The sequence below is a fragment of the Salvelinus sp. IW2-2015 genome, linkage group LG32, assembly GCF_002910315.2.
Source record: "Salvelinus sp. IW2-2015 linkage group LG32, ASM291031v2, whole genome shotgun sequence".
NCBI classification, from domain to species: Eukaryota; Metazoa; Chordata; class Actinopteri; order Salmoniformes; family Salmonidae; genus Salvelinus; species Salvelinus sp. IW2-2015.
In genome coordinates, this window is record NC_036871.1 from 37,519,655 (window position 1) to 37,536,399 (window position 16,745).

Here is a 16,745-nt window from a genome sequence, read left to right on the forward strand (position 1 = left end):
ATCCATTGTGGACTGATCCATGTTTGTCTGATCCATTGTGGAGGCCTGTCTGATTGGACTGATCCATTGTGGACTGATCCATGTTTGTCTGATCCTTTGTGGAGGCCTGTCTGATTGGACTGATCCATTGTGGACTGATCCATGTGTGTCTGATCCATTGTGGAGGCTGTGGGAATGGCATAGTCCATCAGTCTGAGACATGCTACTGAAATTGTATATGGTTATATTATTACGTAAGAACAGAGCTCCTCTGTCCAGTGTCTGAGTTCTTTTGCCCAGCTTAATATTTTCTTTTATTGGCCAGTCTGAGATATGGCTTTTTCTTTGCAACTCTGCCTAGAAGGCCAGCATCCCGGAGTTGCCTCTTCACAGTTGACGTTGAGACTGGTGTTTTGTGGGTACTATTTAATGAAGCTGCCAGCTGAGGACTTGTGAGGTGTTTGTTTCTCAAACTAGACACTCTAATGTACTTGTCCTCTAGCTGTTGTGCAYCGGGGCCTCCCACTCCTCTTTCTATTCTGGTTAGAGACAGTTTGAGCTGTTCTGTGAAGGGAGTAGCACACAGCGTTGTACGAGATCTTCAGTGTCTTGGCAATTTCTTGCATGGAATAGCCTTCGTTTCTCAGAACAAGAATAGACTGACAAGTTTCAAAAGAAAGTTCTTTGTTTCTGGCCATTTTGAGCCTGTAATCGAACCCACAAATGCTGATGCTCCAGATACTCAACTAGTCTAAAGAAAGCCAGTTTTATTGCTTCTTAAAATCAGAAGAACAGTTTTCAGCTGTGCTAACATAATTCCAAAAGGGTTTTCTAATGATCAATTAGCCTTTTAAAATAATAAACTTGGATTGCTAACACAACGTGCCATTGGAACACAGGAGTGATGGTTGCTGATAATGGGCCTCTGTACGCCTATGTAGATATTCCATTAAAAATCTGCCGTTTCCAGCTACAATAGTCATTTACAACATTAACAATGTCTACACTGTATTTCTGATAAATGTGATGTAAAACATGTGCTTTTCTTTAAAAAAGCAAGGACATTTCTAAGTGACCCCAAACTTCTGAACGGTAGTGTATATCTACAGACATAATACAGATGCTGCTTCTTAATATGAATAATATTATTAATAATAATGAATAATATTAATAATAATGAATAATAATAATAATAATAGTAATATTAATAACACAAAAAAATACTATGAATAGTAATGAATAATATTAATAACGCATAAGAATCATATTAATAATAATACTATTAATAATAATAATAATATTAATATGAATAGTAGGAATACTCATTAATCATATAATAATAATGAATAAGAATCATATTAATAATAATACTAATAATGATAATATTAATAATGACAATAATAATGAACAATAATAATGATATTGATACTATTAATAATAATACAATTAATAATAATACTATTCATAATAATAATATCCCTCCGTTTTCTTGATCTCCTTATTGGTATTATTATTATTATTATTATTGTTATGATCATCTTTATACTAATTGTAGAGGCTTCCTTTCCCATTGACTATAGCTACTGCCCAAGCCTGAAGCGGGGTTGTTTCGGTCGCATACAGTCCACATTCAACGTTTCCAAACGGCAAAAACATTCGATGAGATCCAGGGATATGGTGCAACAAAAAGGTTTATTCCTCTTATATCTAACAAAAAATGATTCTCCAATCAACTTAAAGCAGAGATTACTTGACGTAAAAATACATAATATGGCCTGTTGTTTGTATGTCTGTAAGGCTAGAAGTATCAGGCATCAAGGTAAGACCCAAGTGCAGACTGTGTGAAGTAACAATGTTAATTGTAACAACAGAGGCAGGCAAACRACAGGTCAAGGCAGGCAGGGGTCGAAAATCCAGAGTAGAGGTCAAGGTACAGGACGGCAGGCAGGCTCAGGGTCAGGGACAGGCAGAGTGTTCAGGTGGGCGGGTACAGGGTCAGGACAGTCAAGGGTCAAAAACCAGGAGGGCGAGAAAGAGAGAGACTGGGGAAAAACGGGAGCTAAGACAATACGCTGGTTGACTTGAACAAACAAGACGAACTGGCACAGACAGACAGAAAACACAGGTATAAATACCCAGAGGATAAGTGGGGAAGATGGGCGACACCAGGAGGGGGTGGAGACAAGGACAGGTGAAACAGATCTAATAAGTAACAAAGGAATATATCTCAATCAGGTAAATATAAATCATGAAGGTACCTGATATTTCATCATATTTCATATATTTACACACACGTACACGGAGCTCTGTATGTTCTTATACAAATATGTCCAAATCGGCTCTCATTACTCTCCTTGGCTGGCCTGATATGGCTGACTGTCTAGCTACTCTCCTTACTGGCCTGATATAGGCTGCACTGTCTAGCTACTCTCCTTACTGGCCTGATATAGGCTGCACTGTCTAGCTACTCTCCTTACTGGCCTGATATAGGCCACACTGTCTAGCTACTCTCCTTACTGTCCTGATATAGGCTGCACTGTCTAGCTACTCTCCTTACTGTCCTGATATAGGCTGCACTGTCTAGCTACTCTCCTTACTGTCCTGATATAGGCCACACTGTCTAGCTACTCTCCTTACTGTCCTGATATAGCTGCACTGTCTAGCTACTCTCCTTACTGTCCTGATATAGGCCACACTGTCTAGCTACTCTCCTTACTGTCCTGATATAGGCTGCACTGTCTAGCTACTCTCCTTACTGTCCTGATATAGGCTGCACTGTCTAGCTACTATCATTACAGACCTGATATAGGCTACACTGTCTAGCTACTCTCCTTACTGACTGATATAGGCCACACTGTCTAGCTATCTCCTTATTGGCCTGATATAGGCTACACTGTCTAGCTACTCTCCTTATTGGCCTGATATAGGCTACACTATCTAGCTACTCTCCTTACTGACCTGATATAGGCCACACTGTCTAGCTCTCTCCTTATTGGCCTGAATATAGGCTACACTGTCTAGCTACTTCTCCTTACTGACCTGATATAGGCCACACTGTCTAGCTACTCTCCTTACTGACCTGATATAGGCCACACTGTCTAGCTCTCTCCTTACTGCCTGATATAGGCTACACTGTCTAGCTACTCTCCTTACTGACCTGAATAGGCCACACTGTCTAGCTACTCTCTTACTGACCTGATAGGCACACTGTCTAGCTACTCTCCTTGCTGTCCTGATATAGGTTACACTGTCTAGCTACTATCATTACAACCTGATTAGGTACACTGTCTAGCTACACTCTTGTTGTCCTGATATAGGCTACACTGTCTAGCTACTCTCCTTATTGGCCTGATATAGGCTACACTGTCTAGCTACTATCTACAGACCTGATATAGGCTACACTGTCTAGCTACTCTCCTTAGTAACCTGAATAGGTTACACTATCTAGCTACACTCCTTGTTGTCCTGATATAGGCTACACTGTCTAGCTACTCTCCTTATTGCCTGATATAGGCTACACTGTCTAGCTACTATCATTACAGACCTGATATAGGTTACACTGTCTAGCTACACTCCTTGTTGTCCTGATATAGCTACACTGTCTAGCTACTCTCCTTATTGCCTGATATAGGCTACACTGTCTAGCTACTATCTTACAGACCTGATATAGGTTACCACTGTCTAGCTACTCTCCTTACTGACCTGATATAGGCTACACTATCTAGCTACTCTCCTTAGTAACCTGATATAGGTTACACTATCTAGCTACTCTCCTTACAGACCTGATATAGGTTACACTGTCTAGCTACTCTCCTTAGTAACCTGATATAGGTTACACTGTCTAGCTACTCTCCTTACTGTCCTGATATAGGTTACACTATCTAGCTACTCTCCTTACAGACCTATATAGGTTACACTGTCTAGCTACTCTCCTTACTGTCCTGATATAGGTTACACTATCTAGCTACTCTCCTTACAGACCTGATATAGGTTACACTGTCTAGCTACTCTCCTTACTGCAGCAAGTGAGAGCAAAGGACACTGCCCCATGTTGTTGGCTTGCAGCACAAACTGTACCCATTGAGCAGTGTAAACCAGTGGTCACCAACCAGTCCATGTTCAAGGCATTCCATCACCAAACATTTCTGTAGAAACGGCTGGACTCCACTTGTATTATTATTATTATTTGTGATGCGCTGTTGGCGGCAGGTGCACTTGATTCAGAAGCTCTGTGCACCGGGTATGAAAAGTGTTCCCATTTTGAATCATTCCATTGGTCTGAAAAGATCAACTCCACCTACCCGAGTTCCCAGTGGTCTTGAAAGCACCATGACCATCAGTGAAAGGTACCATCAGTCCAGTAAATTAAAAAAGCTCATTATTAGCAAATCATTTCAGTTTATGCTCAGCTGTGCCTCGCAAGTGCTACACCAACTGATCTGTTTTGTTATCAAAGCTCGAGTTTTGAAATATAATATGGTTTGAGAAAAATAATATTGGCAGGTCAGGCATATAGCCAATGTGCTGTGATAATGTATTAGGCCRACTGCAAAAATTCATTTTTATTAGGTAAATTTTTTGAATCATATTTTTTTGTCTGAGCGGTAGATCTCAGCTTGCTTTTTGACTGCAAAAGTGATCTTTACTCTTTACTCAGACTGGTGCCCACTGGTGTAGACTGTATCACAGTGACATCCAGGTGGTTACTACCAAATATTACAAGATATTTTTCGTGTAGGCTGCTATTCTACTCTACATAAAATCACATGGAATGGAATAAATTGGAGATTGTGAACAAATTCTGATGGTGAGCAATACTACAAGTAATTTCTCCCTCGCCCATCAACAGAAACATCAATTTATTTGACCAGTTTTAACTAGCGCCATGCTGCTGCCAACTAGCCAACATATACTAGCTGGGAAGGGCTTTTCAGGATGACTGACTGAACTGAATCCATTCGTCTCCACCCTCCACTCTCAGCTGTGCAACATCCGTCATCCGTTTGGGCTCCAGGCGTGTCCCAGAGAGCAAGGAAGAAAGAGCTAGGGATGGGTATTAGGATGATTTTACTATTCTAACAACATTGTGATATTTTTTCAGATATCCGGAGAGAATAAAATTACAAAAATAAAAAATGGCGAGACTCTTAAACAATCAAATTGACACCAATGCTCACGGCACAGGAAGACAGAGGACAGACTGCTTTTTTCCTGCTAGTTTTGATTAAAGAGATTCTGACACTGATTATGATACAAAAAGGTTTTCTGGTGATTGCTTTGCATTGATCTGTTTCATCATGTTGTGGAAACTCTGTCAGGCTCACACCTGTACTTGCTATTTAAAGTGGGGAAATGGCATCCAGATGTCGGGGCAGAATGGAGCGATACATGTGCAGCAGTAGCTCCATGAACCGTCATAAAAACCTTTTGTTTTCAAATGTCATTGTCTGTCCTTGTAGACAACAATTTCACAAAGAACATTTACATTTCATTTCTAAAAAGCTTTTTCCATCATTAAAATAGGCCTACAATTTCATATAAAAAAAAAGAAAACTCACTTAATCGAATACWAACGTCCGTTTGGATATTCAATTTAGCAATGAACCGTGCACATGAACCGTGCACATCCCTAGAAGGGCAGATGAGGCCGTTTGACACAGAGAGAGGCAACAGTAAGACGGAGCGATTGCCTCAGAGAAAGAAAGACAGGGGAGGGATCAAACTGTGATCAGCATGCAGAATGTACTCTCCCTCCATCTCTCTTTCACTCACTCTCCCTCCCTCTCTTTTAATTTCTCTCTATATCTCCCTTGCTCTCCCATCTCTTTCTACCTTCCTCAATCCCTATATCTTGCTTTCCCTCCCTCCCTCCTCCCTTCCCTACCCCCTTCCTTCCCCCCTCCCTTCCTCTTTTCCATCCCTCCCCTTCATCCCTTCCTCACTCCACTTCCCTTTTCTGCCCCCTCCATCCTGACACACAATCAGCCCCCCCGCCCCTCCACTTCTCTCCATGCTTTAGAGTTAGACCACTGTGTTACACACCACATTGAGGGAGATTCTCTGTGACAGTTTATATGAGCCAATGGCCTCACCTAAACACCAACCAGAAACACCACTGTTGAAACGACGGGTGAAGCAGGGGTTTGTGTGTGTGTGTGTGTGTGTATGTGTGGATATATAACCTATATATAGCTGAGCTGTAGATGTGTGTGTATGTGAGCGTCTATGTGTGAAGAGTACAAGTACAAGTGCCAGTGACAGAAACGTGTGATACGGTGATTGCGTGTGTGTGTGCAAGAAAACTCTTCAGTGTGGAATGCATCCAGCCCTAGGCGATGGAATGCTTTTTCTGAGGCTCAAATCAACATGCAGAAAGAGTCTGTCGTGCAGCAGCAGCAGCATACTATGACGCAGGTTGGTGGAGGTGACAGAGGTTTCGCCATACATTGATGAGACAATACGAGATACATTCACCCCTTCTACCAACGTTGTTACATTTGGACGCAGGTTGGCACCCTGTTTCATTTGGGGATTTTACTACAGTATGTTTGTGTGCACAAAAGCAAATGTCGGTCCACAAAAAATATACAAAGAGAAATAATTAATATGATATTAGCTGACCAACATGCATCAATATTTATGCATATTTCATTTTCAATTTTTTTTGTAAACTGGCGACCATTTCACTCGCTATACTTTTCCATCTGCAATATAGTCTTCACCTGCTGCAAAATGAAATGTGCTGCATTCATACCACTGAATAAACAGACAGGCTATTTAATATGAAATCACATGAGCCTGTTTGATCCCAGGGTCAAGTGAAAGACGAGAAAAATGACAGGAGAGAATGACAGGAGATTTCCGTGGAGGAGTGCGAGCCTAGTGCCTAGCTCCTGACAACACTGGTCTTACCCCCATCATAGTCCAGGAAGACCCTGTCGTTCGCTGACACAATTTTTCAGCATTGAACCCTCCACACACACACACACACACACACACACACACACACACACACACACACACACACACACACACACACACACACACACACACACTCCCAACCAAGAGTGCTGCTCTGCTGCGCATACATAAACAAGGACCCTACAGTGACTGACAACAGACCACTAACAGCGCCCCCCCTAGGCCTCCGCATGGTCACTGCAACTACAGTACAACACTTCAACCAGGGACAAAAATATATCAGCAAGGTTGGCTCCTCTGCACTGGGATAATAATATTTTTTCAGGGTTCTATCAAACCGTTTTTTGAGGGATATTCCATCAAAAATAATGCAACCATGTTTAACACCTTTGTCAACATCAACTAACTATTCTATAATATTCCACAAGGAACCGCTTTAACTACTGGGACGGATACAATATCTGCAATGTAGTGGCAAAACAACTGCTTGGGTTGGGTTTGAAGGACAGCTAACAACAGTAATATATACTCTAGCCATGCTGTTTAAGACTTACAATCAAATAACGGGCAGCGTAGGTTACCATGGCTATCATTTTGCAATCTGAATGCACATGTGAAAGTATCCAGATGTGTGCTGAACAGCAAATGTTTGTAGCTCAAACTAATGTATATCAAGCACTGAATAGGTACAAAACCCTCTCATGCATCTCTACGAATGACTTTCAACCACTTCTGTAGAATGATGTAATCAGGGGTTGAAGAATTTGCAAGGGATGGGATTATAATATTATGACGATACTGAACGTGGACATGTTCAAACGTTGTCTTGCAGCGACATCTTGTGGTCTGTCGCGTTATAGAGCCCTGTTCCCCTCTTCCCAACGAAATTACTAAATGATGAGACAAACATTCCATTGATGCAGTAAGGTCTTCACAAATGTAATTTTCACAAGGTCCAATATTTCTTCAGAAATAAAGACAAGTAGGCAAGTCAGAACACATACCAAGCACAAGGATGGCGTCGTCCTTCATGACATGACGCTGAAGTAGATGCTGGAACTTGGAGAAGTCTCCGAACCATTCAAAAGACTTCTCTGTCTTGTACCGCTCATCCCAGTAGTCCACGTCTTTATACCTGGAGTTACGGTCGGGTAGATACTCCATCCCCACGCTGTCCCTCACTGTACAAGGAATGGAATGATAGCTATACACAATGTATAGAAATTAAAACAGAATTGAGGCTTTTCTGTATAAAATGGAACATCAATTATTTTGTCAGTCACCCTTATGTTGTGAGTGGCATTGCTGAGTTGCTTATAGATCAATGTAATTAACTAGACTGTTGACAGTGTTATGTTATGATGACTGCCACACGTTGTGGCTGTGCTAGTCTAAACCAACGACAATACCACAACGTGTTTACATACAGTACTGTCTATGATAATCGCTATGTAGCCATAGCCATCTATCTATCTAGCTACATGTTACGCTAAATGCCCATGTGACATTGTAAACTCTTGTTCGCTTACGTCAGTCAGTTATGTCCTCACTTCATGCAGTTTTCATGAAAAGAAAATATAGGCTAGCTGTTCATTGGAGCATTATCCATATTCCACGTGTTGCTCGCAGGAAACCGTCAGTCATACACTCCGCGCAAAGCATCCTGGGGAAATGATATCCAATCTAATCACATTTGAGGAACCGACACTTACAGTGTAGCAAGATCAACTGTATCTGCAAATACACCTGGTAAAAGTCTGCGACATAGCCTACTACAGTTGTAACAATGTTTTCACTTTCATTCATTTCCGCTCCGTTTGCAATTACATGACATTAACTGTGCAGTTTTCATTTGTGTAAAACGACGAAGAAATTGTTAGGCTACATTGTGACAGATTGGGCCAGTTTGTGAGTGATGATTTAATGTAAGGACCAATGACACCGGGCAATGCAAAACGAACTCCATTGAGGGCCATCTAATCTGCACGGTTGACTAATATTTTGGACAGAAAAACACGTATTTAGTAGGCGCTATAATAACCATAAAGACTATTAATAAGCAATGTGTTTGTGGTGTCATATTACTCTCATTTTGGTCTGAAACATATTAGTGGTTTCCTTTCAATTGTTCTGTAAATAAGTAAACACGTTTTAACTTTTACATGTGCACGCCTACTTCCTGGTCWTGCAGATTTTAATAGTTCATCCATTCAGGTCATGGAATGGACTGATCTCTCCCAGTGTCGGAGTTGAGCCGTGGTATTCCTTCCTTTTCACTCGACCCTTTCTGGAGAAATTCCTTGGGCGCCATTCCTTATTTTCAGCCCGCAGACAGAGCAACATAAACCGCAAACAATACGACGGTTTGAGGTCATCTTGGAGATTTGAGAGGTAGGTTTTGAGAGGGGTTTAAACTTAGGCATGATACTTTCTAAGCATGATACTTTATGATACCTTAATGTATCAACTTTATAAGTTCTGCACTGTGTTCTTCTCTGCTTGTCAACTGTTGGCATAAAAATACTAGTTTCACAATTTGTCTCTACTGAATGGCTTTACAAGGAGATTGTTCTTGCTCTGAACTGTATTGTTCCTGCTGCATCTACAAGTATTGTATTAAGTCAATACTTAAGTAGTGTTTTTTTCTTCATTTGCAGATGATGGCCATTGGGAAAGTGTCCCTTCAACTGAAGGCGCTCAGTATATTCCCAAGTAACTTTAAATGTCAGATCCGTGGACATAGGGTATCTCGTCCTCAAAACTTTACTGGCTATGAGAGTATCAAACAACAATACAGACCCCAGATACCAGAGTACTTCAACTTTGCAGAAGATGTGATTGATGTGTGGGCAGAGAAAGAAAAGGTAGAGTATACCTTGTTTATCTAACCTTCAACTTCCATTTCCATTGCTTGACTTGGATGGAATAGGTTTCGGTACTCGTTTTGGGTGCCAGTACTGTTTATATTTTTAGGTGCAGGAGCTCCACAATACATTGAGCTACTATTCTATAAGAGGAACAGGAGCTCAAGCAGTAGAACATTTGAGGTGCCGGTACTCAGCTCCGGTGAGCCCCTCCCCAAGTCAAGCACTGTCCGTTGCATATATTGTCACGGGGGAATGAAAAAATGGTAACACTTGACTTGAACCCTCTGACTGTGACATAGTTGTTATAACTCGTAATGATGTGTTATGTCAGTGTTATGACAGTGTTATGACAACATCATGATGACCGCCTTTAGGTAGCAGGATAGTTGACATATCATTCATATTGGCAGAGGGATATGTTCTACATTAAACTTTATGGTTTCAGATTAACTCAAATGTAAATGTGAAATCACCATTGTTTATTTCAGAAAGGAGAGAAAGCATCTAACCCGGCCTTCTGGTGGGTGAATGACAGAAAGCAGGAGGTGAGGTGGAGTTTTGAGGAGCTGGGCTTCCATTCCAGAAGACTGGCCAATGTTCTGTCAGGTGCCTGTGGTCTCAACCAGCAGGACAGGGTGTTTCTGGTACTACCTAGGGTTCCAGAGTGGTGGCTCGTCAATGTGGCCTGTCTCAGAACCGGTGAGCTAGAAAAGATCTAATCAAGACTTCATAATAGATTCAATCAGAATTGCATTGTCTAGACCAGTGATATTGAAAAACATTTCAGCGGGGACCACATTTGTTTTGACAGAATTTCTGGGGACCCAATTTTTGTCACTAGAAAATCTGGCCACCCCACCCCAAATCTATCGGCGCAACCKTAAAATCGAGAAATGTTGATTTTCACATAAACAAACAAACAAACTTCAATTAATTAATTGTTCTTCTCTCTAAAGCAGTGGTTCCCAAATGTTTTATAGTCCTGTACCCCTTCCAACAGTCAACCTCCAGCTGCGTACCCCCTCTAGCATCAGGGTCAGCGCACTCTCAAATGTTGTTTCTTGCCATCATTGTAAGCCTGCCACACACACTATACGATACATTTATTAAACATAAGAATGAGTGTGAGTTTTTGTCACAACACTGCTCGTGGGAAGTGACAAATAGCTCTTATAGGACCAGGGCACAAAAAATTATATGATAATCAACAATTTTGCTCTTTATTTAGCCATCTTACATATAAAACCTTATTTGTTCATCAAAAATTGTGAATAACTCACCACAGGTTAATGAAAACGGTGTGCTTGAAAGGATGCACATAACTCTGTAATGTTGGGTTGTATTGGAGAGAGTCTCAGTCTTAAATCATTTTCCACACACAGTCTGTGCCTGTATTTACTTTTCATGCTAGTGAGGGCCGAGAATCCACTCTCACATAGGTATGTGGTTGCAAAGGGCATCAGTGTCTTAACAGCGCRATTTGCCAAGGCAGGAAACTCTGAGCGCAGCCCTATCCAGAAATCTGGCAGTGGCTTCTGATTAAATAAAAAWTTTGCAAAACCGCTTGTTGCAATTTTGATGAGTCTCTCTTGTTCAGATATCGGTAAGTGGACTGAGGCAGGGCATGAAAGGGATAACAAATCCAGTTGTTTGTGTCATCYGTTTCGGGAAAGTACCTGCGCATAATTGTGCACTCAGCTCACTCAGACGCTTCACTATATCATGTTTGACATTGTCCGTAAGCTTGAGTTCATTTGCACATAAAAAAATCATACAATGATGGAAAGACCTGTGTGTTGTCCTTGTTAATGCAGACAGAAAAGAGCTCCAACTTCTTAATCATAGCCTCAATTTAATCCCGCACATTGAATATAGTTGCAGAGAGTCCCTGTAATCCTAGATTCAGATCATTCAGGTGAGAAAAAACATCACYCAGATAGGCCAGTCRTGTGAGAAACTCGTCATCATGCAAGCGGTCAGACAAGTGAAAATTATGGTCAGTAASAAAACTTTAAGGTCGTCTCAATTTTTTTTAAACGTGTCAATACTTTGCCCCTTGATAACCAGCGCACTTCTGTATGTTGTAAAAGTGTCACGTGGTCGCTGCCCATATCATTGCATAATGCAGAAAATACACGAGAGTTCAGGGGCCTTGCTTTAACAAAGTGAACCATTTTCACTGTAGTGTCCAAAACGTCTTTYAAGCTGTCAGGCATTCCCTTGGCAGGAAGAGCCTCTCGGTGGATGCTGCAGTGTACGTGGCGTCGGGAGAAAATGCTTGCACGCGCGTTACCACTCCACTATGTCTTCCTGTCATGGATTTTGTGCCATCAGTACAGATACCAACACATCTTGACCACCAAAGTCMATTTGATGTCACAAAGCTGTCCAGTACTTTAAAAATATAATCTCATGTTGTCCTGGTTTCCAGAATAGGATGTCTTCCTTAATTGATCCCCCATAAACGTAACGGACATATACCAGGAACTGTGCCAGGCCCGCCACGTCTGTTGACTCATCCAGCTGWAACGCATATAATTCACTGGCTTGTATGCGAAGCAGTAATTGTTTCAAAAAAATCTCCTGCCGTGTCACTGATGCGTTTTGAAACAGCCTGTCCTAGCCACTCCGTAGCTCACCATATAAGACACTTCTAGCCCCTTCTTATTAATAGTATCTGTTGCTTTTATACATGTTTTACTACTCAAAAGTCGTCTATTCCCATGGCTTATTTTTCAAATTGTCATGTTTTGTTTCTAAATGTCTGCGCAAGAGTGAAGGTTTCCCGCGAGAGAGTAACGGTTAATGTGATTGGATGTTAATTATTTGACTAGGCTACCTGTATTTGACATTGTGTTGTTATTTAGCTGAACACTAGATGGTTTCATTTGATTTTTGGCAGTGAAATGGGGCTACTCAGGCGAGAAAAAAACTTCACCCAAAAGTATAGCCGCATTGGAAAATATAAAAGTACTGTTTGAAAATGTGAAGAAAATAATTTTTATTTTAAAAAATACATTTAAAAAAATAATAATAATAATGTGAATCACATTTTTATTTGGCGTACCCCCGACGACGGCATTGCCTTTGGGAATACCTGCTCTAAGAGAACCAATACATACATTTATTTCCTTAGTACAATTTTATTTGTCAAATTATCTTTTTCAATAACGTTTGTATATTGTTCCCATAAAATAATCTGTACTCTTCATTTTTGGTTCCCACCAAAAATAMAACTATTTTTTATTTGGCGACCCCACTGAAATTCCCCCGGCGACCCTGACTTTGAATACCACTAGTCCAGACATAATGCTATCAGATAGCATATGTTTAGTTCAGTAAATATGTTTGAGGCAATGCAATTGAAATAGTTTTGGAGACAAGCTGCTAAATTTTTCAACATTTTCAGTATAAATGCGATGCCTAAGGACGGGTGTACTATCTGACCTCCTGACCTGAACAGGAAAAATGTACAACCTTATTTTATTCCAGTGCCTTGTCATTAGCTATGACTAGGGCCCCAAGGTTTCCCTTCAGGAAAATCTCCTGTCCCTGGTAAAGTCCCATGTCCCCCACAGGAACAGTGCTGCTGCCAGGCACCTCTCAGCTGACAGCCAGGGACATCCTCCACCGGCTGCAGACCTCCGGGGCCCGCTGTGTCATCACAGACGAGTCCCTGGCCCCCCTGTTCGATGCCGTGGCCTCTCAGTGCTCCAGCCTGCAGCACAAAATACTGGTGTCCCCCACCAAGAGAGAGGGCTGGAAGAACTTTGGAGATCTGGTGAGGTAAAGTAACTTAGGTCAGCAAAAATTCCATAGACACTTATCATAGAAAGGATCATATATTTATATATTTCGTAATTCCATTATTTTACTACGTTTTTTGCTACACCCGCAATAACATCTGCTAAATATGTGTATGTGACTGATTTGATTTGGATGGGATCATAATGGCTCCAATTCACTGTATCTATTGATTTGGTCTGGATGGGATCATAATGACTCCAGTTCACTGTGTCTGATCTATTAGTTTGGTCTGGATGGGATCAAAATGACTCCAGTTCACTGTGTCTGATCTATTGATTTGGTCTGCTGGATCATAATGGCTCCAATGCACTGTGTCTGATCTATTGGTTTGGTCTGGATGGGATCATAATGACTTCAGTTCACTGTGTCTGATCTATTGATTTGGTCTGGATGGGATCATAATGTCTCCAGTTCACTGTGTCTGATCTATTGGTTTGGTCTGGATGGGATCATAATGACTCCAGTTCACTGTGTTCTGATCTATTGGGTTTGGTCTGGATGGGATCATAATGCTCCAGTTCACTGTGTCTGATCTATTGGTTTGGTCTGGATGGGATCATAATTTCTCCAAGTTCACTGTGTCTGATCTATTGATTTGGTCTGGATGGGATCATAATTCTCCAGTTCACTGTGTCTGATCTATTGGTTTTCTGGATGGATCATAATGCTCCAGTTCACTGTGTCTGATCTATTGGTTTGGTCGGATGGGATCATAATGCTCCAGTTCACTGTGTCTGATCTATTGTTTGGTCTGGATGGGATCATAATGTCTCCAGTTCACTGTGTCTGATCTATTGGTTTGGTCTGGATGGGATCATAATGGTCCAGTTCACTGTGTCTGATCTATTGGTTTGGTCTGGATGGATCATAATGTCTCCAGTTCACTGTGTCTGATCTATTGTTTGGTCTGGATGGGATCATAATGTCTCCAGTTCACGTGTCTGATCTATTGATTTGGCTGGATGGGATATAATGTCCAGCACTGTGTCTGATCTATTGATTTGTCTGATGGATCTAATTGTCTCCAGGTCACTGTGTATCTATTGTTGTTCTGGATGGATCATAATGTCTCCAGTTCACTGTGTCTGATCTATTGGTTTGGTCTGGATGGGATCATAATGACTCCAGTTCACTGTGTCTGATCTATTGGTTTTGGTCTGGATGTGATCATAATGCTCCAGTTCATTGTGTCTGATCTATTGGTTTGGTCTGGATGGGATCATAATGTCTCCAGTTCACTGTGTCTGATCTATTGTTTGGTCTGGATGGATCATAATGCTCCAGTTCACTGTGTCTGATCTATTGGTTTGGTCTGGATGGGATCATAATCTCCAGTTCACTGGTGTCTGATCTATTGTTTGGTCTGGATGGGATCATAATGTCTCCAGTTCACTGTGTCTATCTATTGGTTTGTCTGATGGGATCATAATGCTCCAGTTCACTGTGTCTGATCTATTGGTTTGGTCTGGATGATCATAATGTCTCCAGCACTGTGTCTGATCTATTGGTTTGGTCTGGATGGGATCATAATGGCTCCAGTTCACGTGTCTGATCTATTGGTTTGTCTGATGGGATCATAATGTCTCCAGTTCACTGTGTCTATCTATTGGTTTGGTCTGGATGGATCATAATGTCTCCAGTTCACTGTGTCTGATCTATTGGTTTGGTCTGGATGGATCATAATGTCTCCAGTTCACTGTGTCTGATCTATTTGTTTATCTAGTCTACATCTTGCTTGTTACTTTCAGCGTGTCTGTACTGACCAAACTCTCTCCATAGGAATGCGTCCAGCGACCATGAGTGTGTGAAGACTCGCAGTGATGACCCTATGACCATCTTCTTCACCAGTGGGACCACAGGGTCACCTAAGATGACCCAACACAGCCACAGCAGCTATGGGATAGGCCTCACTGTCAACGGAAGGTAGGTCCTCCAACATTAATCTCAGTTAACACAGATGTTTACGTAGTCTGTCCACGAGAGATTAATTCAACATAACCTTAACCACAAACACAACCATAACATAATCACAACCATAACATGCCACAACCATAACATAATCACAACCCCGCCACAACCATAACATAATCACAACCATAACCATGCCACAACCGTAACATAATCACAACCACGCCACAACCATATCATAATCACAACCACACCATAACAAAATCACAACCATAACCATATCATAATCACAACCACACCACAACCATAACAAAATCACAACCATAACCACSCCACAACCATATCATAATCACAACCACACCACAACCATAACAAAATCACAACTATAACATAATCACAACCATAACCATAACCACGCCACAACCAAAACATAATCACAACCATAACCACACCACAACCATAACATAATCACAACCATAGCATAATCACAACCATAGCATAATCACAAACATAACATAACCACGCCACAACCATAACATAACCACGCCACAACCATACCATGGGTTGAACTTAGATTGCACTGACTCTAATTTTTTTTTTTTTTTTTTTATTTTTTTTTTTGAACTTAGATTGCACTGACTCTAATTGCTGTTGTGAAAGCAGCAGCTACTCTTCCTGGGGTCCACACAGAACATGAACCATGACATAATACATGAACCATGACATAATACATGAACATGACATATACATGAACCATGACATAATACATGAACCATGACATAATACATGAACATGACATAATACATGAACCATGACATAATACATGAACCATGACATAATACATGAACCATGACATAATCATGACCATGACATAATACATGACACCATGACATCATACATGAACCATGACATAATACATGAACCATGACATAATACATGAACATGACATACGACATGAATATAATGAACCATGACATAATACCCATTGAACTGAAACCTAATTGGGGTTTATCTCCGTCCTACTCCCCTCCTCTCTCCCTCCCTCTCTCCTTCCCTCTCTCCTTCCCTCCTCTCCTTCCCTCTCTCCTTCCCTCCCTTCTCTCTCCCTCCCTCTCCTTCCCTCCCTCTCTCCTTCCCTCTCCCTCCCTCCCTCCCTCTCTCCTTCCCTCTCTCCCTCCCTCCCTCTCTCCTTCCCTCCCTCTCTCCTTCCCTCCCTCTCTCTCTCCCTCCCTCCTCTCTCCTGTCTGTGTGGAGGTAACTGGA

General features: G+C 41.4%; 1 protein-coding gene and 1 long non-coding RNA gene across 3 annotated transcripts in view; one reads left to right on the plus strand and one right to left on the minus strand.

Moving 5' to 3' along the window:
* Positions 1 to 8,537, minus strand: part of LOC139023428 (uncharacterized) — a 78,672-nt gene extending 70,135 nt beyond the window's left edge. Inside the window, exons 1-2 of the long non-coding RNA XR_011474562.1 lie at positions 8,430 to 8,537; positions 7,905 to 8,104 (exon numbers count right to left, since the gene is read on the minus strand). This is a non-coding gene — a long non-coding RNA (uncharacterized lncRNA). The remainder of the gene's footprint in view (positions 1 to 7,904; positions 8,105 to 8,429) is intronic.
* Positions 8,538 to 8,563: 26 nt separating this feature from the next.
* acsm3 (acyl-CoA synthetase medium chain family member 3) overlaps positions 8,564 to 16,745 on the plus strand; it is an 18,524-nt gene continuing 10,342 nt past the window's right edge. Inside the window, exons 1-6 of one of the 2 annotated variants that reach the window (XM_023977688.1) lie at positions 8,564 to 8,649; positions 9,115 to 9,291; positions 9,558 to 9,764; positions 10,256 to 10,466; positions 13,346 to 13,553; positions 15,354 to 15,500. In XM_023977688.1, the coding sequence (XP_023833456.1) occupies positions 9,558 to 9,764; positions 10,256 to 10,466; positions 13,346 to 13,553; positions 15,354 to 15,500 (773 nt within the window). In that variant the 5' untranslated portion in view covers positions 8,564 to 8,649; positions 9,115 to 9,291. Of the gene's footprint in view, positions 8,650 to 9,091; positions 9,292 to 9,557; positions 9,765 to 10,255; positions 10,467 to 13,345; positions 13,554 to 15,353; positions 15,501 to 16,745 lie in introns of both variants that reach the window. The other variant, XM_023977687.2, reaches the window with a different exon arrangement.